Source organism: Wolffia australiana, chromosome 2, assembly GCF_029677425.1.
Source record: "Wolffia australiana isolate 7733 chromosome 2, ASM2967742v1".
NCBI classification, from domain to species: Eukaryota; Viridiplantae; Streptophyta; class Magnoliopsida; order Alismatales; family Araceae; genus Wolffia; species Wolffia australiana.
In genome coordinates, this window is record NC_135836.1 from 15,100,258 (window position 1) to 15,126,529 (window position 26,272).

Here is a 26,272-nt window from a genome sequence, read left to right on the forward strand (position 1 = left end):
TTTGATTTAATGCCTTTATGAATGTTTCCTCCACTACTTTCCATAAGCTCAATAACATGAGGCATAGATCTAGATGGGTACATCAAGAGCCGTGCAATGTTCAACTTTACTTTCTCATTTCCCACTTTCAATTCAGCTATGCCTTTATCCTAGTCGATCATAGTTTTAGCCATAGAGAAGAAGGGTTGTCCCAAAATGATTGGAGCTTGACATAACTCATGGTCACCTTCATGTCATCCAATATGAAGTTGACGAGAAACTGGCATCGTTCCACCTTTAAAATGACATCTTCAATAATTGCGTGTGGTTGTCTCATCGAGCCATCTGCTCGTTTTAGCTCTATGAAAAGTGTTTGGAGCTCCCCTAAATTGAATCATTCATGCACTGCATTAGGCATAATGTTAACTGATGCTCATGTGTCAAGAAATGACCCAGTAGAAGTCATGCCTCCTATCTTGCATCTGATCAAAGGTGCTCCAGGATCTCTTCTTTCTCTGGCATTTGATCTAATAAGATCAAACTTATGCTCTCTCTCACTTGAATGTTTTTAGTACTATGCCGAGGGGTGCTCCCTTCACTAATTTTGCATATGCCGGTAGGTGTTGGATAGCATCCACTAGCGGTATCATAATTGTAGCTTTTTTAATGATCTCAAGCAGCTTTTGTGTTGCTTCCGAGCTCCTTACTAGTCTCTTTTTTATCCACTTGGGGCACCCCAACTTTCATGTCATCTGCTGTAAATTGGTTTATTGCTTGAAGTATACACCTACAGAATTCATGGACAAGTACAAAGCCCGTCACGTAGCAAAAGCCTATAGTCAGCAAGAAGGTTTCAATTTTACTGAAACCTTCAGCCTGGTTATCGAATATACCATGATTCATATACTAGTGTCATTATATGCTGCCCACCAATTGAAGATCCATTAATTTACATGTTGACTTGCAAGAAATTATTTATATGGATCAACCCGTGATTTACGAAGTCCAACTCATCCCACCCACATATGTCAATTACAAAAATCCCTTTACGGCCTTAAACAGTCTCCTCGAGCCTGGTTCCACCAACTCACTTCCTCTCTTCTCCTTCTCAGTTTTCTCTGCTCCAAAACCAATAATTCCTTGTTTTTGAAATTTCTACCTGATCCAAGATTCATTCTTATCTATGTGGATGATATCGTAATCATTTCGCTTAACTCTCCTGCCATCATTTAGATTATTCGACTCTTCATTTTGAATTTTCTCTTAAAGACTTAGGGCCCACTCATTACGTTCTCAAAATCCATCTCACTCACCATGAATACAGATATAGCTTATCTGAAAGTAAATATTTAGCCTCCATCCATCAGAGCTCTCAAATGGCTACCTGCGAACCTCTGCCCACACCATGCACCCAGTCTCATTCCTTCATCTCTCCTACCACCCTAGTTGATGCTTATTTATATCAGCCGCTTCCTTGGGGCTCTCCAATACCTTATCCTCACAAAATCCAGCTTCACATATGCTGTGAATTGCGCCTATCATAAAACGCACTCTCCCAATTCTGCTGCCATGCAAGCTGTCACACATATGCTTTGTTACCTTCAAGGGACCATTTCTTATGGCGTGGCACCGTCCGACACCGCCGAGCCGTCACACGAGGAGCTAGCACCGTCATCGAGCCTGCCACCGACACGTGTCCAGCCGACACGACGAGCAGCTGCATTGACGCACGACCCTGGGTTCAGGTACTTGGCATGACGACGCGCCATCTCCATCTTCGGAGCATTCGATTTATCCACTTTATTTCCCTTTATTTCCCTTTGTTAGTGTAGTGAGGGGAAGGCCCATATGAGGACATCTTCCCCTCACACCCATGCTTTAGTGGGCCTGCATTTTCTTCTTTCCTTTCTTTTTTCCTTTTGTTGTTATCGGGGCCCATTTTCCTCTCTCCTATATAAGGGAGGGAAGGGCGCCTCCGCCTACTTACTCTTGAATTTTATGAAGCTATAACATATTAAGAAGTTGAAGAGTCACGTACGTGAGAAGAGTAAGAAGAAGAAAGAAGAAGAAGAAGAAGAAGAAGAAGTAAGGGGAGGATGGAGAAGAGGAAGAAGAAGAGAAGGGAGAGAAGAGGAGATCCCCGCCGTCCCGCCGCCGCCGTCCCGCCGCCGCCGCCCCGCCGTGCCGCCGCCCTCCTGCCGGAGCTCTGCCGCGTCGCCGTCTCTCCGCCAGTCCCCTCCACGCCGCTGTCTCTCTGCCAAGCCCGTCGTGCCGCCGCTCGCACCTGCCACTCCGCTGCCATCCGTTCGCGCCATCGCTGTCTGCCTACACAGTCAGCTCGCCACCGTCGCCCATTCCCGCCGTCGGTGACCGACCTCGCCGATCGGGCGCTCGCGCCGTCGCCCTGTGCCGCTCCCCGAATCCACTCTGTCCCTCTGCCGCTGGTCGACACCTACCGTTCGCTGGTCGACACCTGCCGCCCGATCCCATCGCGCCTACCTGCGCGCTGCCTTCCCAGCGCACCTGCCTACGCACTTCTAGCCCGCGCGTGTGCTCGCTGTGCCCGTGCCCGCTAGCACACCGCTCCCACCGTGTCACCACCTCGCCACCCGTGGACGCCCACGCCTACGCCAACCTCCGCTCTGCACCAGTCTCACGTCGGCACCTTTGGCCTCCGGATCTCCCGTCGATACGATATAAATTGTCGCCAGCGCGACGAAGGTACTCCCCTACCCTGCCTTTACGTCTCTTACTTTCTTCAGTGCTCTTTCGTATTGCCTCTTCCGCGCTCGATTTAGAAGTAGGTGAGCGAGACAGGTTGAGAAAACGACGCATTTTACGAGAGTCTTACCTGCCCGATACGAGTCGGGTTCTCCCGAAGCGTGTGAGTATATCAGCGGGGTATCCCCGTTCAGCGACGCACTCGCCCTAGTCCCTCTCGGGCGAGGATCGGGAGGTCCGTTTGACCTCACTAGACGTGACCCCGTCAATCTCTGGAACGGCACACACCACTCTTCGGCTCACGCATGTACGACACGTAGGACCTCTTGCGTTCATCGTCATCATATATATATCTGTCCGTCAGCATTCTCGGACGACACTAACCACCGTTGTCCGATTGGGATATTGATTCGATACCGAGCCGTTACCCTCGGTGTCGACTGGACGACGTCTTGACGACGTCCCGCATCAATTTCCTGTGGCTTGCTCCTTAACACTAACTCTGATTTCACCATTAATACTTTAAGCATGCAGATTGGGCAGGTGATCCTACTGATAGACACTCCACCGGTAGTTTTCTCCTCTATCTCAACAATAATCTCATCTCCTAGAGCTCGAAAAAGCATCCCACCATGGTCCAATCAAGTATAGGGACCGAATACAAGGCCATGCACAACTGTGTTTCTGAAGTCCTATGGATTCAATCTCTCCTCAAGGAACTCCACCTCCTTCCCTGGTAATCCCTCATCCTCTGGTTGATAACCGTGGTGCCACATTTCTCACCGCCAATCCGGTTTCCATGCTCACACCAAGCATATCGAGATTGATTATCATTTACTCAAGGAGCAAGTGGCAAGCAAGAATTTTCAGATCAAATTCGTGTCCAACAAAAACCATTTGGCAGATGCATTGACCAAACCTTTTCTGAAATTTTGCTTCAACACTCTTACTGTCAAGCTCAACGTCCATGCCTAGCCTCCGCCATTGCAATTGATGAGGGTTGTAAGCGAGTTAGACAACTTGGCATCCCACCTGGTCAATTAGAACCATTAATAAAACTAGTGCATAAAAACTGCAAACAACTAAGGTCAAATACTAATATAGACATTTTAATGGCTATATTAAGTTGAGTAACTTAACAGTTATATCGTAGTATGATACAAATATAAACTATCAAAGTGTTGATTCTTAAAAGGGGAAAATATACAATGATTACAAAGATTCCCTCTTACCTTCTTTTCTACTTTTTCCTTCTCCTCTCATCCGACTCTTGTTCAAGCAAGAGGAATTCTCTACATATGTATAATCTTTCAATTGTGTGAGACTCTTGAAGCACTTAGGTATGGTTAACCATCAAAGCCTAATACATCACTCATGTTAGTATTAATGGATAAAATATATCCATGGAGACTACGTCTTTAAATATTTCAAACTACCTTGACCAAACGTTTTATCCATTTCTTCCTTGAGTCAATATCATGTTATTTTCAGGGTTGACCAATCCCATCTTTCACCACTCAACCACCTTTGTGCCCTAACTTGCTATATTTAAGCTATACTCAAAGTAGGATTGGCTATCCATTACATGTGGTTGAGGCATTCACATTTATTTTCATGTTTTCAATATATGTGGCCTGTAAGGAAATATCATATTCCATATATCGTTCAAAATTCATCCATATATTATATTAATTATAATTCATGTTCAATCAAAAATAACTAATCTCTATGAATAGATGCAATGACTAAGGGAATTAGGATGTGATCATAGTATAGAGATCACTTGTTTCATAGTAGGTGTTCTATACATTCATATTTAAATAAGACTCAAGATAGAAATTAAAATATCCATTTAGAATATCGTTGCCTAGTCCCACTCATACGATGATGATTGATGATACCCTCCAGAACAGTGTGTTTAAAAATCAAGGACAAATAAGGGGGTGCTATTTGGAGAAAGAGTTCATTGAATTGATCCATATGAGTCATGGCATTACGTCTAACATCTATAATGATAAGTCATGCACTGATTGTGTAACTGGTGCTTAGTGCTGAGACACCAATGAAAAATTGTGGATAGATGGTTGTGTTTTGACTATGACCTTCAAGTCTCTATTAATGAGATTCCAAACAGTCTTGGTTTGGATGCAAATTTTTTTTGATGAGGTAACTGTGTGGTCAAGATGCGATTACCTGCTTTCTTTAACAGAGGATATTGATGGCGCACGCCATCGGAGATCGTCGACGATGTCGTCCGTGCCGCCTGCCACCGTCGTCGAAGATCGGGTGAAATCGCTCCATTTATCACGTTTTGTTTTTCGTTGTTCTTTCTCGTGTTTTGTATTTTTTCCGTTCTCGTCGTTGTATTTTCGTCGCATTCACGACGTGTTTCATCTGCCCATTGTTTTATTGTCAAGGGAAAGGGGCCTTCATTTGCCCCATTTTTCCTATTTTATCTTGTTTTGAACCCCCCCCCCCCTTTTCTATGTGTAATGGGGGCCCAGTTTATAAGGGCCCCCTTATGGACCCTCTTGTTATTTTGTTGACCCACTAAGGGGGGAAGGCATTGACCTCCACCCCTTTATAAGGGAAGAAGGGGGCGCCCTAGCCCCCTTAGACCAGGAAGAAGAATCGTGAGTTGTTTTTTTCTCTATCTTGGTCTCACCTTGAAGAGGAGATTGAGGGAAGGAGTGAGAAGGGAGAAGGGAAGAATCCACCGACTGTCGAAAGGATCAATTAACCTTCCGACCGGTTTCTTTGTCGGTTTGGGGGGCTCGGCCACATGAACCAGAGCGCATCCTAAGCTGGATTCCTTCGCTCTGCCGTCGCGGAGCGAGAGCGATCTCTAGTGTGCCCCCTTGCAGGAGGCAGGCCCTTGGCAGTGCGGGCTACGATTCCCCGTTCTGGCAGCTCGCCCTTGAGTAGGGATGTTCACCGTTGGGACACGACCTCGTCTCTGGCGAGCAGCCTCCGCGTCTGCATCCCTTGGTGGGACCCCGACGCCCTTTGACCGGTGCGGAATTGGCGCCCCCGTTGACACGAGCATGTGAACCCGGGAGCCGGTGACGGGGAATTCGGGACACCTTTGGAGAAAATCGCGGATGCCCAAGCCCCATCTTGAGTTTCCCCTCTGGCACACCAGGACGTTGTGATTCCTCCCCCCCGTATTGGATCTGACGACCACCCTTTTGCATGCCGTATCCTAACAGCATCTGGGCAGTCCGGACTCCATCGATTGGGGCTGACAGCCATCCCTGGACGGGGGGGGCTTACACGACAATCGCAGGGCACCTTCGACAACGCCGCACCAGCTGCTGGTATCTGCCGAATCTAGGCACCGAAGCTGGGCGATTCTGCACTCCACACCCCCCGTGTGACATCAACCCGACACGCCAGGGTCGCGCGTACGTGCCGACTTGCTTCGAGTGGACCATCATGCTGTGTCGTATTGCCAACGTCTACCTGCATGAACGGTCGGCAGTTCAAGCCAACGACGCGCTTGACCACGCTGCTACCTGCTTCCCAAGGCCGCAATTTACACCCGAGCCGCCACCGTTGCTCGCAACCGCTGCTGCTACTCGCTCGCACTGAATCCCCAGGCTGCGCGTGACAAGCACCGCCGATTGCTAGAGCCGCGTTGGTTCTGCCCCTCACATTCTCCTCCTCCGACCTTCGTGAATCGCTCCTGCCCTACGCTGCCAGTCGAGCCGCCCATGCTCTCCAGCGCCTCTCTGCCACACCCGCTTCGACTGCCGCAACCGTCGACGTCCCCTTGCACAACAAGCCACGCCGACGATGAGGTACGCCGTCCTCTCGCTCGCTGATTAGTTTATTCCTTGCAGTACACTTTCGTCTTGACTCCTCCGCGCTCGGGCTAGGTAGGTGAGAGAGGCAAATTGAGAGAAAACTACGACTCTGTGAGTGTCTTACCGATACGGACGAGTACGTCCGTTACGTGCAATCCCAACAGATAAAGTCCGTTTAGCCGTAGACGCTTGCGTCGCTCCAACGAGGTTCGAGAGGCCTCCGTCGCCGTCACCCAGCGACCCCGTCCAAGCTTGGAGCTCGGCGCCTCCCTCGGGTCGGAGCCTGCAAGTACGACATGTAGGACACCAATTCATCACGTCGTAGTTACACAACCCCTTAGGGTTGCATCTGTCAGACAACGACGCCGTCGATGTTCGATACCGTCATCACTTATCGGCACCGAGCCATCATACTCGTTGACCGGACGACGTCCTAGACGACGTCTGACATCAGATATTCAGTTAAAAGAGATGATCCAATAAAATCTTAGGCCAAGGTAGTGGATATATCAAAAAAGTTGTCATTTGATGATTTTGCCATGTATAAGTACTCAACAAGATGATTGATTGTGGTTTGATGCCTTATCATACCCTAAGTAATTCAGTAATCTCAGGGTGATATTAGTAAAGGTTCCATGACAGAGTTAACACATTCCTTTATATCTTTTATGACATGAGTTGTAAGTTGGCACTCCATGAGTTGACATAATCCCTTGTTTATGAATGCCAATACATTAATTTATAAATTAATGTACATTTCACATTATAAATTAATACGATAACCTATAAAGGTTTATGAAGCATTGGATCTCTTAAGTAGACTAATTCAAAGGCTAAAGAGTCACACACAGAAGATTTTTGGAAGTTGATGTAAATACTCTATGTTTGGGCAATTTTATTACATGTTCCCAAAGACAAGGGCTTTTATGTAAATTTACCAAATAGTAGAAATAACAGTGCACACTCATTTGGTAACATGAAAATTATTTGAGATCCCTCTCCGCTCTTTTACCCCTCTTCCCATGACCTACTTTCAAAGAGATTTAATGGAGCGGAAATCAGATGTGTAACAGAAGGCTTTGAGGGAAAGAAAAGGAGATTTAGAGCTCTAAAGACCGAGTGGATAGGTCTAGAGAATATTCATCTGAACAGCTTTGAGGTGATCTCTTAAGAAACCAATAAATCATGGATTTAATCCTTGAAGAGATTATTTCTTTGTATTTATCTTTGTTTATGATTTTTAGATCGACCTTTGATTCAATATTCCATGGTGCCATTGAGTTCAGATGTGTTAATAGAGGCCTTTATTCAAATTTTTTCTACCTGCACTAGAGGAGTAGATATCCTTACAATTTGGGAAGTCTTGTACTTGCTGTCATAAGAAATGGTTGGTATCCATTTCAACAGCTCATGCTGCAGTCAAAGAGTATAACCTTTAAATTCAACCTCTTTGGATCTAGGATATAATGATATTTTGACATTTTCATAAAAAAATAATTTATCCCCTAACTAAAACAAACACATAATTAGAAAAGTTTTAGAAAATGTCACCTTACTTTCACTCCCCAAATGAAAATTAGCATCATCCCTAGTGCATCAAGGAGATAAATTAAATTATCGTAACCACTCAAGTCAATGGACAATCTTCTTTTTTCATGCATGTTTTTATGATTTATATTTAAATCTGGTTTCTGGTGCAATATAGCTCTTGATGAGTCCACAGTTCGAGAAAAAAACAAAAAAAAACACTAAGGAAAGAAAGGGAAATGAGTCAAAATCTGAAAACTAATATGATAATAATTGTTTTTTATGCAATTATTATTATTTTTTTAGGTTGCTCAATGTAGATAGAGTTTGGATCATGAAGTGGTTAATTTCCCATGCAAATATGCAGTCTTCGTGCAATATGTGTAAAGTTCTGCAATGTCTTGGGATTCATAATCATCACTGCTCCACTTTAAAAAACTTTGGTCATAATCAAAGTTCCATCCCACTTGGAATTTTATTTACCACAAAATGGTTTTATTATATATTTATAAATCCATACATTTTTATGTTCTTCCAATTTCTTCTTATTAATCTTTTGATGGAAGGCCATCATCATTGCTTTGAGTATATTCATTCATAGAGTTGGATAAACAGATTTTCGCTGCATCAGATAGAGAAAAAAATAGTTTTTTAATACCCCAATATGTGTTATGCTTAAACTCAAATTGTAAAAGACATGGCTTCTAAAGATTACTCTAAACAAGATAAAACTAAAGGAGTTTCAGAAGCTCCTATGTGATGTAATACGTGATCAACTGGGATCGTTCAACGCGTATTACACCACAGATAATGACTAGTGTAACGATGTGTTTTGACACAATGATGCAAACTTTAGAAAATTTAACCACAAGTATGAGGAGTTATTTAACAGTCCGAAGATTTAGCTGAATTGGCGAAGTTTGATTGGCCACAATCGACTTCCCAACGTCCCTTTGGACCAAATTTGACGCGTACGATGAGGGGTAGTCGTACTACTCATCGATGTCCAATCTCATTAGACAAGCGGTTAGAACTTTACCACAAAATTAACCCTATTCCCTTGCTAAGTTGTGTTAAGACGAGTCAACAAAGGGTTCCTAACTCTCAAGGCATGGAAGTAAATTGACAAATACTGTAAGGAAATAAAGGACTGCGAAGACGAAGAAGAACGGTATAACTTGAGGGTATATACCCATTGATTTTGTAGCAGTGCCAATCAACCTATCCATTCATGAGTGAGCACAACAGTTTGGCCAGATACGGTGTAGAGTGAGGACTAAGATGAGGCCCGGAATTGGTCTGGATGCAGGAGAGAGAAGGCGAATGCGTGCAAAGAGGACTGAGTGGCGTGTAGCCAAATGGACAAGCACATGCACATGTAGGTGCAGCGGTGAGTTGGCCCACGTGATCTGGTAGCGCCTAGGCAAACAGTGGCAGCGCGACCGATCAAACGCATTTGAAGGTGGTGGGTGGACAGTCCGCAGGTGCTGAAGATGCCGATGCATCCTGGTACTGACACACGCAGCAGGCGCGTGGGCGGTCTGGTCATCGCGTGCATGGCACGAGGATCTGGCGTGATGGATTGCAGGGCACCAGCCAAGCAAAATGGTGCGGAGCCCGTGGATTCTTGAAGCAAGAAGTCCAAGAACGCAGTTCAGCGACGATTGACAGAGTGGTAAGGGAGAGGGTGGTGATACACCAATGGCGCCCAATGGTGATGACGTCCAGCTGGCCGTGGATACAACACTGTAAGGCAAGAAATGGCAATCTCAAGATATAACCAGGGTCGTGATTCTTGAGAGATTCTTTGACGCAGCAGAATGATCAAGAAACTGTGTTCCTTTGCAAGAAAGATGACGATAAACGGTAGCTAATCGGTCGGAGGCGTTGTTCCACAAAATTACGACATGGGTTGTGTCCACGTCTTCCCATGTCCTAGACTTCAAAACTGCCTATGGCTAACTAAAGCTGGAAGAAACTAAGAACCAGAAAGTCTAAACTCACTTGATTTCCAAATTCCAATTCAGTATTATTGTCCTCTTAAGCATGCCGTCCTTATATGGGCCGGGGCATGCCCAATTGAGCCTAACTAGAGAGAATCATCTTGGGATGTGCGGTTCTCTCAAAACGATGAGAAAATAAAAAGGTTTGAAATGGACGAGGCTCCAAAACACGAGAGGCCTAGTCCAGAATCCGGCGAAAGAAGTTACAACGATAATAAAAAAAAGAAACAAACGAAAACAGATGCGACTTCATCTTCACGCGGGGTACTTGAACGATGCATTGTGGCCATTGGCTCGTGAGGCTTGGTGAGGTTGCTAGCGTCGTTCCGTCTTGATGGCGAGATGGTCCCCCATCACTATGTATGCAAAAAATCTTCATCTATGTTTTTCAACTAATCTGTATCACCAGGTGTCACACGGACAAATACCGAGCTAGGTTTCTTGCTCGGAATTGGCGTGTGCCGGCCTCAGTGCTTGGAGCAGAACACTGAGCAGCCCTGATCTCTTGCAGCGGAAGCTTTTGCAATTGCTTAAGATCACATAGAAGGGGTTAGAGGAGATGATGGTGCTAGGCACCGTCAGTGAATAGGGTCATTGCATTTATATCATTTAGATGCCATCATCATCGGGGATAATTACATGGGGGAAGACGAGGGGTGATACAACAAACGAGACGAGGCGCCTTGCACCGAGGTAATGTCACCACACCGCCTCAGGGCCGCCACTCCGCACGCGCGCGCCTGCTCTATCGCTACACAAGTGCACCGGGCCAGGCGTCGCGCACCCGCGGTGATGGCGAGGACGCCAATGCATCAGCCCGGGACACGTCACCGCAGGCAGTCGGGGTCAACACAGACGTTACGGATCCAAAGATGAAGTCAACAGAAGTCAACCCACCTCGGTCAACAGGAGTCAACAAAGAAGTCAACACGCCACAACCGTCGTCCGCCACGTCACCACCCGCGCACGTCTCCACGCGCGTCATGACACGACGCCAAAGGCAGATCCACAACTGCCCTTTGGCGTGACGTGATGCACGTTTTCCCTTGCGTGTCTTATTTTCTAGTTATTTTCTCTTTCCTCCAAGGCCTATATAAGGTCATTTGTTTCAAGAACTCATTAGGCAATCATAATTCAAGAATTGAGTTTTCTTTCTAACTCTTCTTGGAGGATTGCCTACCCTTATCTTGCCCTAACCTTCCCCGTCGCCGCCGTCATCGTCATCACCGTCGCCGCCGCCGCCGCCGCCCGCTGCCGCCGCGTCATCATCACCGCCGCGCAGCGCGGTCACACGCCGCGACCGCACGCCACGCGTGCCATCCTCGCGCCGCCGTGCGCCTCCGCGCCGCGCGGATGCGCTGGCGCTGCGCCGTCGGCGCCTCAAGCGCGGCGGCGCCGCGCGCGCGCTCCGTGCACTCCGTGCACTCCGCGCGCAGGTGCTCCGCGCCCGCGCCCGCTGCTCCGTGCTGCTCCGTGCGCTCCGCGCACCCTTCGCGCGCTTCGCGTGCGCGGGAGTTCGTCGCGCCAGACCCGGCGTCCCCGCTTCATATTGTCAACCAGGGCCGGACAACGCCCGGAGCGCCCGTTCCAGTATCACGCCGCCTTCGTCGCCACGAGCAGAATTACCTGCAGCCTCTACACGCGCTCACGGTGCTGAGGTATACCTGAACCCTGTGGTGTCGGCGTGTTCTCCGCTCAGTATTTTCTCGGGAAGTTTCCACCGCGTCAGAATTAGACCTGGATTTCCTCTTCTTCTCTCCTTTTCTCGAGTGTTTCTTCGCGGCGTGAATTGAGGTATTGATTTGGTGCTTAGGCATCGTCGCGGTGGGGAAGACAGTACTCCGCCCTCGATAAGGGTCGGAGCTGCACCACCAGATTTCATCGGTTTTAAGTCCGAGAATCGACCGTGATTTCTGTGGATTGTTGTATCCCTTACCCATTCCTACCCATAGCCTCGTCATCCGCCCTAAATCGTCCATCCCATAGTCGTCCTACGTCACGCGGGCTTGGCAATCACACACGCCACCCTTGCCTTGACGATCACACACGCCACCGATACCTGTGTCGACACTCTAGCGTGCAGTCTACGCGACACCCCCGAGCTGGCCGCTGCACGCCCAGCACTACCCGCAGGAGCCCAACGTGCCCACTGTGTCGTCTCGGCGCTCTTAGTGCGCCACATGCCTTAGTCTCCTGGCGGGATGTCTCCCAGCCTTGCGCCCCCGCACACGCCATGCGCGCGCTGCCCGCGTGGCCGCTGTGCGGCACCCCGCACAACTCCGTGCGCTGCAATTGTGGCACGACGCCCGACCTGCACGTCCCGCACCCACCCACAGCGCTTCCCGCTCCCGCGCTTAGTGCTCGGCGCTGGGGGGTAGCGTTGGCGTCCGCGCGTGGCACTTGGCGTTGGCGCTTGGCGTTGGCGCTTGGCGTTGGCGCTTGGCGTTGGCGCTTGGCGTTGGCGCTTGGCGTTGGCGCTTGGCGTTGGCGCTTGGCGTTGGCGCTTGGCGTTGGCGCTTGGCGTTGGCGCTTGGCGTTGGCGCTTGGCGTTGGCGCTTGGCATTGGCGTTTGGCATTGGCGCGCGGCGCTTGGCGTGAGGCGCTTGGCGCACAGACGCACACACTGTTCAGCCCGCGCGGACCGTACCTGATCCGTCCCGCCTTGGGCGCGAACAAGCACGTGCACAGTCTGTCGTGAATCACCACCGATAGTGGCAATGGCCTGAAAGATTAGGTATTGGGCATCGCTACCCATTATGACTCAGTCCTTGAAAATGTCGTGAGCCAAGATACAACGGACACGCCCTCCCAATAAACACGCAGGCCCCTAGGCAGGGAATGCCACCTAGTTAGGGGCCTAACACGCCCCGCCGCCTGAACTTGTCGACGCCCTTGTCGACGCCCGCTGCTCTGCTTCATATGCTCGTAGTAGGTCCTCGAGCTGCCATAAGTCCGAGTCGCGCTCCCAGGTGGTTGATTCGTCTGGTCTGTTCTTCCACTTGATTAGGTACTTGATCTTGTGATAGCAACATTGACGTCCTCCCCGGCCAATTTCTCGCTTCGCTAGGATAGCTTCTGCTTCTTGGTCGAAGTGCGCCCGCACATTTGGTGGTGCACGTTGGGGCTGGTTCCTCGCTGCGTCTTCGGGATCTGTATATATTTCTTCAGAACCAACACATGGAAGACCAGATGGACCGCTAGCCGACGGGGAATGTTGAGTCAGTAGGCAACCCGTCCGATTTTCGCCACCACTTCGAAAGGTCCATCATAGCGGGGTACCAGACCCTTGTGACGCTGCTTTGCTTGCTTCGTCTTCAACATCTACACGTTGGTCTTCAACAAAACCTTGTCTCCCACTTGGAACTATATGTCCCTTCTGTGCTGGTCAGCGTACTTCTTCATTCTTTGAGCAACACAAACCTGTGCTTCACGGGCTTCCTCAATGCGAGCATGATAGTCGCGTGCAAATTGGAAGGCCGCAGGGAAATGCCCGTTCCCTTTCCTTTTCACAACTTCCGAAGGAGTCAGTGGCTGTCTTCCCGTTGCAATCTCAAACGGCAAGTGACCTGTAAACGAGCTCCGATTGATGTTGTGTGCAAATTGTGCTGCATCCAATAGTTCCACCCAATTCTCCTGATTGACCGAAACGTAATGTCGGAGGTATTCTTCGAGCGTTGAATTGACATGTTCCGTTTGATCATCTGTCTGGGGGTGGAAGCTCGTAGAAAATTTGAGCTTGGAGCCCATGTACTTGAACAGCGACTCCCAAAAATGACCAGTGAACCTTGTGTCTCTGTCGCTAATGATGTCCATTGGAAGACCCCAGTACTTCGCCACATAGGACATGAACAAATGAGCCACTCCATCTGCGTGCACCTCCGACGTGGTGGGGATGAAGGTCGCATATTTGGAGAAGCGATCCACGAAAACCAGGATGGCGTCATGCCCACCTACGCGCGGAAAGCAAGTGATGAAGTTCATCGAAATAGACTCCCACGGTCTGCTTGCCCTCGGGAGAGGTTCCAGTGTTCCAGCTACCTTGGCCTTCTCCATCTTGTCTCGTTGACTCACCAGGCATGAACGAACATAGGCTTCTACATCTCGTTCCATTCCCAGCCAGTGATAGCTGCTGGCCACGAGTGCAAGCGTCTGGGCCTGCCCTGGGTGTCCGGCGTGGGTTGCGTCGTGTGCTTCACAAAGGAGCTTCCAGCGCAACCCACCCACACGCGGCACATACGGCCTGTTCCCATTTGTGTGTATGATGCTCTCCTCGGTCCAAAATCTCCTTGTCTCGCCCGCAGCAATGCATTTCATCAGGTGAACAACTTCTGGATCATCTTTCAGTGCCAACTTGATTTCATCGAGGATGCTTCCTTGGACTACTGAAAGTGCGGCCACGAACATTTCCAGTTCTTTGTGGCTTAGGGCGTCAGCCACTTGGTTGGCGCACCCCAGCTTGTACTTCAAGTCGAAGTCGAACTCCGCCAAGAAGTCCTACCATCTCGCTTGCTTCAGGATCAGCTTCTTTTGGGACTCAAAGCAGCTGGTGGCCACATTGTCGGTGTAGACCACAAATTTCCCTCCGAGGAGATAGTGGCGCCAAACTCTCTAGCAATGGACCACTGCCGTGATCTCCTTCTCATGTACCGAGTACCTCCTTTCCGCGTCGTTCAGCTTGCGGCTCTCGTAGGCCACAGGGTGTCCATCCTGCATCAAGACACCGCCAAGGGCGAAATCAGAAGCATCGGTGTGTACCTCATATGGCTTGTTAAACTTGGGCAATCACAACACCGGCTCGCTGGAGACTGCACTCTTCAGCTTATCAAATGCTCTTTGACACTGGTCTGTCCACTGCCACTTCACATCCTTATTCAACAAGTCCGTTAGAGGGGCAGCTAGTTGGGATAAGCCTTTGATAAACTTTCGGTAGTAATTTGCCAACCCTAGGAAAGATCTTAGCTGCGGCACTCCCTTCGGCTCTGTCCAATCTTTGATGGCCTTCACCTTCGAGGGATCCATGCGCACACTTCCCTTCCCGACTAGGTGTCTAAGAAACTCAATCTCCTACAAGGCGAACTCGCACTTTTTCGGGTCGAGGTAGAGCTCGTGCTCCCTCAGCTTGGCCATCACCTTCCTCAAGTGCGTCACATGGTCATCCAAGCTCTGGCTGTATACGAGAATATAATCCAAGTACACAACAACAAAATCATCGATATAATCCCAAAAAATATTGTTCATTAGGCAACAAAACATAGTAGGAGCATTCGTGAGCCCAAAATGCATCATGCAAAATTCAAATGATCCATAGCGAGTCACGCACGCCGTCTTCGGTTCATCTCCCTCCTTGACTGCACTTGGTGGTACCCGCTCTTCAAGTCCATCCGTGAGAAGTAGCCAGCCTCACTGAGCGTGTCAAACAGTTCTTCAGCATTCGGTACAAGATATTTATTTTTCATTGTTACCTTGTTCAATGCTTGGTAGTCCACGCAAAGTCGGAGCGACCCGTCCTTCTTCTTCTGAAAAAGAACCGCGGCACCGAAGGGAGCCTTGGACAAATGGATGAGCTTGCTCTCCAGCAGTTCTTGGAGCTGCTTCCTCAGCTCCTCTAGGTAAGCAGGGGGCATCTTGTAGGGTTCCCACGCAGGGGGACGTGTTTCGGGGAGCAATTCGATCCTGTGGTCCACATCCCGCCTAGGCGGCAGCTTCGCGGGAAGTTGTGCGGGCATCAGCCCGGCAAACTCCCGCAGTACATCCGCAATTGGCCCCTGTAGTCCACCCGTGGATGCACTGGGGTTGTTGTCGTCGTCCTCACCCCAACTAAGTGCCGCCAAATGGGCTGGTGCGCACCCTTGCCTTTCACCCTTTTTCTGGGGTGTTGGCCCTCGTATGGTGACGAGGAAGGTCTCTTCCCCCTTCCTCAGTTCATCCTTGATTTGCATGGCGGACAGGAGTACGGTGTTTCGCAGCTTCTGGGCCCCTTGGTCCCTCATGAAATATGGGTGAGATCCCTCCAGGAACAGGACGCCGCGGTACTGGGGGAACATGACAGCACGTGAACCCATTAGTAGGTCGAGACCCAAGACAACCGTGAAGTCATCCATGGGGGACACCATGAAGTTGGTCCGGCCCTCCCACGTTCCCACCTCCACTAGCACCCCCTTGGCCACGCCAACGATGTCTCGAGCCTCCGAGTTGACGGCCTTGATCTTCCCCGCACTTGAGGACAGCTTTAGGCCGAGCTTCATTATTTCTATCTCAGCGAGGACGTTATGCGTTACTCCCGTGTCGACCATGGCCGTGGAGGGTTTGCCGTTGATCAGTACCGGGACGTGCAAGAGGTTCAGATCCTCATACTGGACTAGGGTACCCCCCTGTAGTGCCGCTAAGCACTGTAAGGGGTTCAGGGTCATCATACTGGTTTCCCTAGGAACATCTGGTTGGGGCGACGACACGACCATCGCATTAACGTTTGTGGCCGCTGCCATCCCTCTTGGGAAATCCTTCATGAAATGGGGCCCTCCGCAAGCAAAACAAGTTAACTTGTTGCCCCCACCGCCTGGATTCTGTTTCCACAGTCTCGGCCTCTTGCCCTTGTCTCGGCCCTTGCCGTGGCCTTACTTGAATTTCCTTTTCAGGCCTTGACTGCTTGGTGCTGCTGGTGCCTCAGCGCGCTCTTGGTGCGGCTTATTCCCTTTCATGGGTCTGTCCTCTGTCTTGGCGGGTCTAGTGGGGTAGAGCTCTGTGCTTTCCACGCCCTTGTAGGCTGAGTTCAAATCTCTGCACTGTCTCCTCCCCAGCTCTGTCTGGAGCTAGTGGGGAAGGCCCTTCGCGAAGCGGTAGAGCTTGTCCACCTCAGACATGTCGGTTATCCTACGGATTATGGACACAAATTGGCCTGCGTATTCCCTCGGATTGCCCGTCATCTTGAGGCTTTCGAGCTCTCCCCTCGCGATCCACGCCTTATTGTGCGGCATGAAGCTCTTCTTAATCTCCCGCACAAACTCTTCGTATGTGGGGGGTGGCCAATTTCCACATTCTTCCCGTTGTCGCCACCACGACTTCTCCTCATCAACGAGGAAGTAGCTAGCCTGTAGGAAATCTGAGTGTTGTCCTTGGCCAAAATACTGTTCGCAGTCATACAGGAAATCTGCCACTACGTCTTCTCGACGAGAACTGTCGAACCTTGGTTTGGGGAGTGAGTGCTTCCTCTCGGTGTCCTTTCTTGGACGACTATTGGTGCCTTCTTCTTGTTTGTCCATCTGGAGTTTTAAGGTCAGGACCATCTCGATTAGCTGCCGGATGGTGTCCTCGTGTTGACTGTTCCTTTCTTCGAGGATGTCTTGCCTCTGGCGGGTCTCCACCCGCACTTCTTTTACATCTGATTTCAACTCATCATAGTTTCTGTCAACGAGGGTCTTCAAACCCATCACATTCTTGTGCAGCAGGCGATTAATCAGCCTCTACTCCTTTTGCCGTCTCTCTTCATGCAACTGCGCACGAAACGACTCCATCTCCACAACCAGAATTCAGAAGCACAAGGGGAGGCGATCCAACTTGGCTCTAATACCAGTCATCACAAGGTCAAATCTCGAGCTAGGTTTCTTGCTCGGAATTGGCGTGTGCCGGCCTCAGTGCTTGGAGCAGAACACTGAGCAGCCTTGATCTCTTGCAGCAGAAGCTTTTGCAATTGCTTAAGATCGCATAGAAGGGGTTAGAGGAGATGGTGGTGCTAGGCACCATCAGTGAATAGGGTCATTGCATTTATATCATAAAGAGTACATCATCATCGGGGATAATTACTTGGGGGAAGACGAGGGGTGATACAACGAACGAGACGAGGTGCCCTGCGTTGAGGTAATGTCGCCACACCACCTCAGGGTCGCCGCTCCCCGCACGCGCGCCCGCTCTGTCGCTACACAAGTGCACCGGGCCAGGTGTCGCGCACCCGCGGGCTTGGCAATCACACAAGCCACCCCTGCCTTGACGATCACACACGCCACCGACACCCGTGTCGACACTCTAGTGTGCAGTCTGCGCGACACCGCCGAGCTGGGCGCTGCACGCCGATCACTACCCGTAGGAGCGGTATGCGCCCGTTGTGTCGTCTCGGCGTTCTCAATGCGCCACATGCCTTAGTCTCCCAGCCTTGCGCCCCGCACACGCCATGCGCGCGCTGCCCGCGTGGCCGCTGTGCGGCACCCCGCACAACTCTGCACAGTACAATTGTGGCACGCTGCCCGACAGGCACGTCCCGCACCCGCCCGCAGCGCTTCCCGCTCCTGCGCTTAGTGCTCGGCGCTGGCAGGTAGCGTTGGCGCCCGCGCGTGGCGCTTGGCGTTGGCGCTTGGCATTGACGCTTGGCGTTGGCGCGTGCGCGCACACACTGTTTAGCCCACACACCCAGCACGCGCGGACCGTACCTGATTCGTCCCACCTTGGGCGAGGACGAGCACGTGCACAGTCTGCCGTGAATCACCACCGACAGTGGCAATGGCCTGAAAGATCAGGTGTTGGGCATCGCTACCCATTATGACTCAGTCCTTAAAAATGTCACGAGCTGAAATACAATGGACACGCCCTCCCAATAAGCATGCAGGCCTCTAGGCAGGGAATGCCGCCTAGTTAGGGGCCTAACACCAGGTCTTACCACTTTTTGAAGGATCTTTTAGATTTATGTATAGTAAATCTTGACGTGTTCATTTGATAGGGGATGGTAGGATTTAGGAACTCTGGTATGATACCAAATCTCTTTTAAAGTGTTCTATATTAATAGTGATTAAAATGTGAATGACCAACACTAATACTATCTCCAATACAACCAAACATGGTAAATATATGTTTGTAAAAAATGTTCACCCTTTGTTATCATTTTTTCCTATTAGCTATACATTCTAGCTCTAACCATTTAGAAGCTTACTCAACATACATAAAAATATAATCAAATTGATGACATCAAATTTGATCAATAAAAATATGTTTTAATTTATTTTTTACCATATACTTTTAGATTTTTACTAGCATTATTCACCAATTAAAAATAAAATGAGAAATTTACAATCTATTTTCCTATGCTCTATTTTTATATATTCTATTGAATTTTTAGATTAACCCTATTGACTCCTTAATAGTCGAGTGGATTTCTCACATCTTCTTGGAGTTTTGTTTGAAAAACATGAGTTAGGTAAATACAATGGTGAATTTGAGATACAAATGGAAGGAACATAGACACCTAAGCAACCTAATAGATAATAAGAAGATGTCCAATACACAAGAAGCCCAACTCTAGAAGCCCATTCAAACCTCCTTAAGGACTGGGTCTACTAAAGGCAAGAATTGTGGAACTAACCCACAATTTGAATTTCAAAGGCCTTTTTTCAAATCTTAGAAGGAGGGAGTGTAGATCCATGATGGAAATCAAGTAATACTAGCCTTCCAAACCCATGGAATTAAATCCGATGGCTGGGAGAGTTAGGTTATTTCTATTTAATATCTTCTCCCCTGTCTTTGTATCTCATTGAAGCTTTCTGCTCCCAACTTGTTGTTGGAGGCCTAGTGCATCTGATATCTTTGATCCATTCTTGTTCTACACGAGTGTGGGAGAGAGAATTCAAGGGTGATCGCGATTCTTGGAGAAAGAACACCACTTGGCCCATGCGGAAGTGTCAACAAGGTTTTTATGATCTCCTGAATGCTCGATCTGAATTGTCTCACCATTTTCTAGAGGTAAATATTCCAAATGCTAGTCTAGACTTCAAGCTTTCGAACACATCAAACAACATTAAAACATTCCTCATGAAGTAAAATTTACAGTGTTTTTCATCCACTTCTTGTTTCTTCCGCAATTTCACCATCAGAAGTTTTTAACTTTCAATGGTAAAATTTCATTGTAGGAAGTTTCAAATTTCAATTGTATAATTTCCCCGAAAATAAAAAATTTCAACTTTTATGATAAATTTAGTGGTATATAACAATTTTAAATAAAGTTTAAATAGGCTTGACAAGGTAGGCATTTAAGATAACTATCATGGGCATGTTTACATATAGTTGGCCAATAAAAACCATATTTGTTGTAGTGGCTATAAATATAGCATCCCAATATATTATGAGATGTTACTTTTGCTGATAATGACCTCCTCCTGGCTGTGAATGAAAAATATATAATATCTCATTTTAGTTTTCACCTGGTACACGTCTCCTTATGTTCTAGCCAACTCCTTAGTAAACTAGTTCTATACCCTCCCAAAAGTAGCAGTCAACTAGAAGTTCTGAGGTGGATAATGACCTCCTCCTTAGTAAACTCCTTCGTAATATCCTTTAAGGAACTTCTTCACATTGAACATCTACTATTGAGGAATCTTATCCGTTACAAAGTACTTCAAAATATGGACTTCAGAAGGTAGTTTATTGCACTCATCAGGAAACACATATCAAATAGGGAAAGAAATATGTTACATTTACTCTATAGAAAGGGTAAGCAACACCATTATAGTGAAATGTTTTTTCTATAATTTCAATATCAAAGTCTTCTAATAATAATATTGACTGAATTTGTCTTGGTTAGTATTCCTTCTTTTTAAGTACAATAAGCAAGATGATTGCAAAATAGTTTTACTTAAATAGAATTTTTGTCTTAAGATAAAATGATATCTGGTAATTCATTTTGTGTGATAGAGTAATTAGCCTGAGCATCTTGATGTAACACGATGAGCGCCGGGATCGGATGGTTTTGTGTTACAACACAGGATAGGAGGAATATGGATGAGATGAACAATTGATGCACGTATTGAGAAAAACAAATGAGAAGATTATCAACAATTGCTATCTAGGAGAGACAATCAACTAGAAGTTCTGAGGTGGACCCCTTTACGGTTAGACTCCCAATGACCGGATAGGATCAACTAGACGTCCACAAACTGAGGGACAAGACGTGTCCGGTGGTATCCACGACCTCTATTGAAAAATGACCTAACCGTTACCACAAGAAAACCCTACCTCTCGACACAAGGTGGCTAATCCTAATGAATTGTTGATAGAATCCAGGCAGTGGAGTGAGTTGCGAAAGCCAGCACTGGAAGAAGTAATAATACTACAATATAAAAAAGGGGAAACGACAGTACCTGATGGTTGAAACCGGAAGTCTGCGGCAAGGGGTTATCGCACAGGTGTTATCTGACGTCATTGACAGAGGATCAGGCGTAGGCGACATCCCACGCGCGTGGAGCGCGCGAAGGGTGCACGGAGTGCACAAAGCACGTGGAGCAGCGAGCGGGCGCGCAGAGCGTGCAAAGCGTGCGGAACACCAACGCATGTGCAGAGTGCATGGAGGGCGTGGAGGGCACCTGAAGCCCTCAGGGCGCGCGTGGCTCAAAACTTGGACGACGACAACAACGGTCATGGCCAGTTGAGGACCCTAACAAGTACAGGAGGGCGCGGGCACCAGATAGGGGCAAGCGGGGCCAGGGCATGGCCGCACGGGTAGGGCTGGGTGTGGCACGTGGCAAGCGCGCGGACTAGACCGTGCGTGGGTGCTTGGGTAGGGCCAAGCACAGCGCGTGGCAAGCACGCGGCCGGGCGAGCGGGCGAGTGCGCAAGCAGGGCGTGCAGGCGGGCTCATGGGTGGGCACGCAGGCGCTGGGCGTGCAAGTGGGCGCATGGGCATAGGCGTGTAGGCGTGGGGCCGCGCAGTTTGGGCGCAAGGGTGCACGAGCACAGGGCATGCGAATGTGAGGGCGCGCGAGCGTGGGATGCGTGGACGCAGGTGCGCACGGATGCAGGGGTAGCGACGTACTAGGTGGAGGCAGCGGCGTCGACGTCGATTGCGGCAGCAAAGGGTGCACATAGGCTCCACGAGTCTTCAAGAATTGCCTTTCTTGGACGATTTCTTGAACAGCAACAACCAAGAACGGGCGTTCTTGATGGTGAAGAAGAAACTACGATACCAGCGGACGAGGGCGACGTTCCACAGTAATCTCGTCATGGAGAGGAGGCCACGATCCCATGATCTAGCAAAGATGACTATCTACTGGACTAATCGGAAAACTAAGAAAGAAAACTCAACTTCAACTTTCAATTTCAAATACTCCCTTAAGCTTTCATTGGGCATACCGTCCCATTAAATAAGGAGGGAGGATGCCCAAGTGGGGCCAAAACATGGGAAAATCATCTCGTGACGTGTTTTCCCCCAAAATGTACATCGAACCAATGGAAAATAAAATGACAACGGACGAGCCCAAGAACAGAGGGCCAATCCAAATTGTCCAAAAAATGAAAACTCAAAAAACAATGTTTAGCTCATAGTCACTGACGATGTCAAGTACTTGACGAGGTTCATGGACGTTGGCTCAAGCTGCGCAATAAGGTCTGATGGCGTTCCGTCACTTGGTCAGTGTGATGGTGCCCCATCACATCTTGTACGGTCTTATTGGCATATTAAATTGCCACATGCCTATTTTTCTTCATTTTTCCTAGAAGTGCTCCCACTGCAAAATCTAATGCATAACATATATTTCAAGGAGTTTATGAGCCAAGAATTGATCTACTTAAACATGAATAGGCACATGTTTAAGCTTAGGCTTAGGCAATAAAAATTATAAATTTATTAAAATATAGATATAACAGAATGAGAAAATGGATATTCAGAAAATAATGAGAATGGTTGGATCTCATTTTATGTCACAAAATATCAGAAATATAGTTTAACCAAAGCTTCAGATGAAACCAAAATTTAATTGAATAACAAAATGAGTCCAGATTAAATTGGAACTGTAAATATACAAAATTCTATATAATAAAATCATAATTTGAAATTGAAAGCGGATATAAACACATATTTTTATGATTTTTGGGAACCGATTATAATTCTAGAATTGAATTTTAGACTTATTAAATTTGAAATCTAGAAACAGAAAGTAAAGAAAATTTTATAGAGTATGGGAAGAAAATTGGTGAAAATGGTTTTTTCAATAGAATTGTAAAATAGATCTATGACTCTAAGATAGGGAATGAGATCAGAAACCTTAGAGAATAATTTTATGCTTTTGAATATTGATATTGACTGCAATAAAATTTTCTAAATCCTTTAAAATCTAATAAGGGCATGCATATGTTACCCATGCCTTTATGTTCAAGACAGAAATCAAGAGATTAAGAAGAAACTTATACTTTTCAATCCAGGAATAAAAACATTTAGACTCTTGAAGCACCTGTCGTGTGTTTCTTGGCCAACTAGGTTGGGGAGAGCTTGATCAGTGTTGTTTTCCTTTTCTTGAGGCTTTCTTAAGAACCCAACCATATAGATGGGTAGAGGGTCAAAATACGAGACTACCGTCAAAATTTGGGATATATTTAAGGGTTAGATCTCTAGATTTGAATTTGGTGCATTGCGAGCTGTAATATCTAACTTATCTCTCATCCACGTGGCACCAAATGTACTTAACGCTGCAATCTGGTTTGTTGGTAGCCTTTTGATTTTTTTCTCTACCATCCAAAATTTTGATGATATAATTTGGGCGCTAAAAGCAGAAAAGATTCAATCATGAAAAAATAAAAGTTGCATTGTTTAGCTGAGTAAACCTTGTCACATCGGCTGGGTGCATGAGAAAAAGGACATTTTTGGATTTTTAACTTTGATTCTTTCTTATTGTAAAAAGAGAACTGCATTTTTATTGGCCTGTAAGCCTTAGTAACTAAAAAAATGCATTTTTTGTTGCACAGCAAGCCTTAGCACGATTGAAAAAATAGAACAATGGTTGCATGTCATGATTTCATTGATTAAACCATTACTATGTCTTCGATCAAATTAAAAAACAAGCTAATGACTGAATCAGTATGGTATTGCAAATCATACTAATACGTGGTGAGCATAGATTAAATCCTAAAAATATGTAGGAAATGATTTAAATAAATCATAACAAATATTTTTATAAAACTTAATTCATCAGATAATTCAATACAAATTATGAAAATTCTCAAAAAATTAATAAATCTTTTTATTAATTTCAAAAAGTATTATTTCACTTGTAAAATTAATATTTTACTAAATTATTAAAAAAACTTAAAATCTGGAAAATCCATATAAGCAGACTGAAGGGTATTTTTTATCAATTTGGACCATCATAACATGCACCTAATTACATTTTGATGGAAATGTTGAGGTAAAATACATGATATTTAGCGGTAATTTCATGGAATTAGTAGTCCCCTCCAGATATTGAGGGAATCTTGAGCTTGGAGATTAGGCTATTATATGATTACATTATTTGTTCTATAGAAAAAAATCTTGAAATTATCATCAATTAAAAAATAAAAAAATTTGAACAGTAGATTAGTGGAAGCTTGGAAAGTCTTAGCAAAGTATTGAATGAATATTCTATACAAGCATTTTTGAGGAATCCCATTTTTCTTCAGGTTACTTACATCGTTACGAGGTGTATCTCTAACCCAGCCTTGCTGACCTTATGTCCCAGCAATATCATTTTTGGCCTTATAAAATGGGATTTCCCCAGCTTAGTATATAGTTATGTTCAATTCAAATATGCAATACATTAGCTAGGTGAGCTAACCATATTTCAAAAAAAAATCGAAATTTAAAAAAATCGTCCATAGATATTTGAAAATCACATTCTAAGTCAGTAAATATGGGATTCATAAATATTTGAAAACCTGCATGAACATTAAATAATATAAAGACCATTCTTATAAAAACGTAGGTTCTAAATATTAATCTTGTTATAACCTGAGTGGCCATTCTTTTAAAATAAACAGTACAAAATAATATTTCTCAGAAAGCTGTTTTAAAATCTAATTTATAAAAGTTAAAATATATTGATATTTTCTTTTAACTAGATTGTGTTTTCTGTAATTTGTACATACTCTCTCTCTAGAAGCTAATCTAACATTTTTAACTGTGATTCCAGTTTTTTTTTATGCCATAGGCACCAAAGTGAACCATCAATTATCTGAAATAAAATAAATCACTTCAGCTTTAAGACAAACTATTTCAGAATTTGAACTCATTTCTCTTCGTAGTTCACATGTAATCATGCACAAAAAATTTAAGTTCACATCTATGAGAGGGAATTCCTTTAAGGTTACAGTTGATTTATGCTAATTCAGAATAACCATTCAATCATGCTCCTGTTTAGTACTTAAGTTAGCTGAAGTATTAACAGGTCAAATTCTACTTAGAATCAAGAAATAATATTTCAAATAAAAAATCAAGGTTCTAAGTCTGGTTTTTGGTAGATAAACTTCAGTAGGTTCAGTGGTTTTCTCTTCGTTAATTATTTGAAAATCAATGGAATTTCCTAAAAAATTCACTATCTCCCATCAGCTCACACAAATGAAGTTCCTCATCACCAACTTAATACTTCATTAGTCTAGCTATATTCATCTCTCGCTTCTCATCCCCTAATTTTAGTTCCATAACTCTTTTGTCCCAATCAGCTGTGACTTTTGACTTGGAAAGGAAAGGTCAACCCAAAGTTATTGGAGACTGAGTCAAATTATGCATCTCCTTTTTATCTATCACAATAAAATCTTCATGAAACCTGATATTATCTACTTTCACAATGGTATCTTCCAACTTCCCATAAGGTTGTGCAATAGATCCATCAGCAAGCTATAACGCCAAACACATAGGTTCTAGGTATAAAGTTGAATTTTCAAGAAAGAAATTTTTCCATGATGTTTACATTTGCACCTGAATCTAATAAGAATCTAGAAAGTATAAGGTATCACATCTTACATATAATGAAAGGGGCTCCTATATATTCTCATTTTTCAGGAATCTGATCCAAGAGAATAGAACTAATATATTATGAGAAGTCAAATATTTACTGTCTTTTACTAGCTGTGAACATATCTTTAACATATTTACAAATACTAGGAATACTTTTCAATGCATCTTGTCAAGAGATGGTGATAGAAGTGTGCTGAAAAGTCCACAGTCTGCCTCACACAGTTTTGGTATGGGTATGGAAGCCTGCCCCCCTTAGGTGATTAACTACCGAAGCAAAGAAAAGGTTCCGAAGGAAGGGTTACTATGAGATTTAATAGGCCACCACTTCTGGCAAAGAGGTTTTGAAATCTTCATGGCATCAAAAAAATGCATTGGAAGTCGATTATTTGTTGGTTTTAATCCCTAATAATGGATTTTCCTTTAGGATTTCTTTTTTTCTCATCATCCATCTTTGCTCTTTCATAATCTACACTATTACAAAAGGTATAGATAACTAC

General features: G+C 46.1%; 1 protein-coding gene and 1 long non-coding RNA gene across 2 annotated transcripts; one reads left to right on the forward strand and one right to left on the reverse strand.

Annotated features, from left to right (window-relative positions):
- Window positions 1–5,328: 5,328 nt before the first annotated feature.
- Window positions 5,329–7,140, forward strand: LOC144716958 (uncharacterized). The gene is made up of 2 exons (XR_013585031.1): window positions 5,329–6,500; window positions 6,579–7,140. It is a non-coding gene; the product is annotated as an uncharacterized LOC144716958 (long non-coding RNA).
- A 6,259-nt stretch (window positions 7,141–13,399) lies between these two features.
- Window positions 13,400–16,521, reverse strand: LOC144716361 (uncharacterized). Its single transcript, XM_078591488.1, has 6 exons — window positions 16,180–16,521; window positions 15,391–16,068; window positions 14,684–14,743; window positions 14,439–14,530; window positions 13,813–14,321; window positions 13,400–13,641 (listed from the first exon to the last, which is right to left on the reverse strand). The coding sequence occupies exons 1-6, from the start codon at window positions 16,519–16,521 to the stop codon at window positions 13,400–13,402; spliced, it is 1,923 nt and encodes a 640-aa protein (XP_078447614.1).
- Window positions 16,522–26,272: the final 9,751 nt, after the last annotated feature.

Coding starts and splice junctions, on each gene's coding strand:
- LOC144716361 (XM_078591488.1), bottom strand. CDS start 16,521: ATGGCAGCGGCCACAAACGTTAATGCGATGGTCGTGTCGTCGCCCCAA. Junction 16,069..16,179: donor CCAAGGGGGTGCTAGTGGAG/GTGGGAACGTGG, acceptor ATGTTCCCCCAG/TACCGCGGCGTCCTGTTCCT. Junction 14,322..14,438: donor AGCCACAAAGAACTGGAAAT/GTTCGTGGCCGC, acceptor GGGCGAGACAAG/GAGATTTTGGACCGAGGAGA.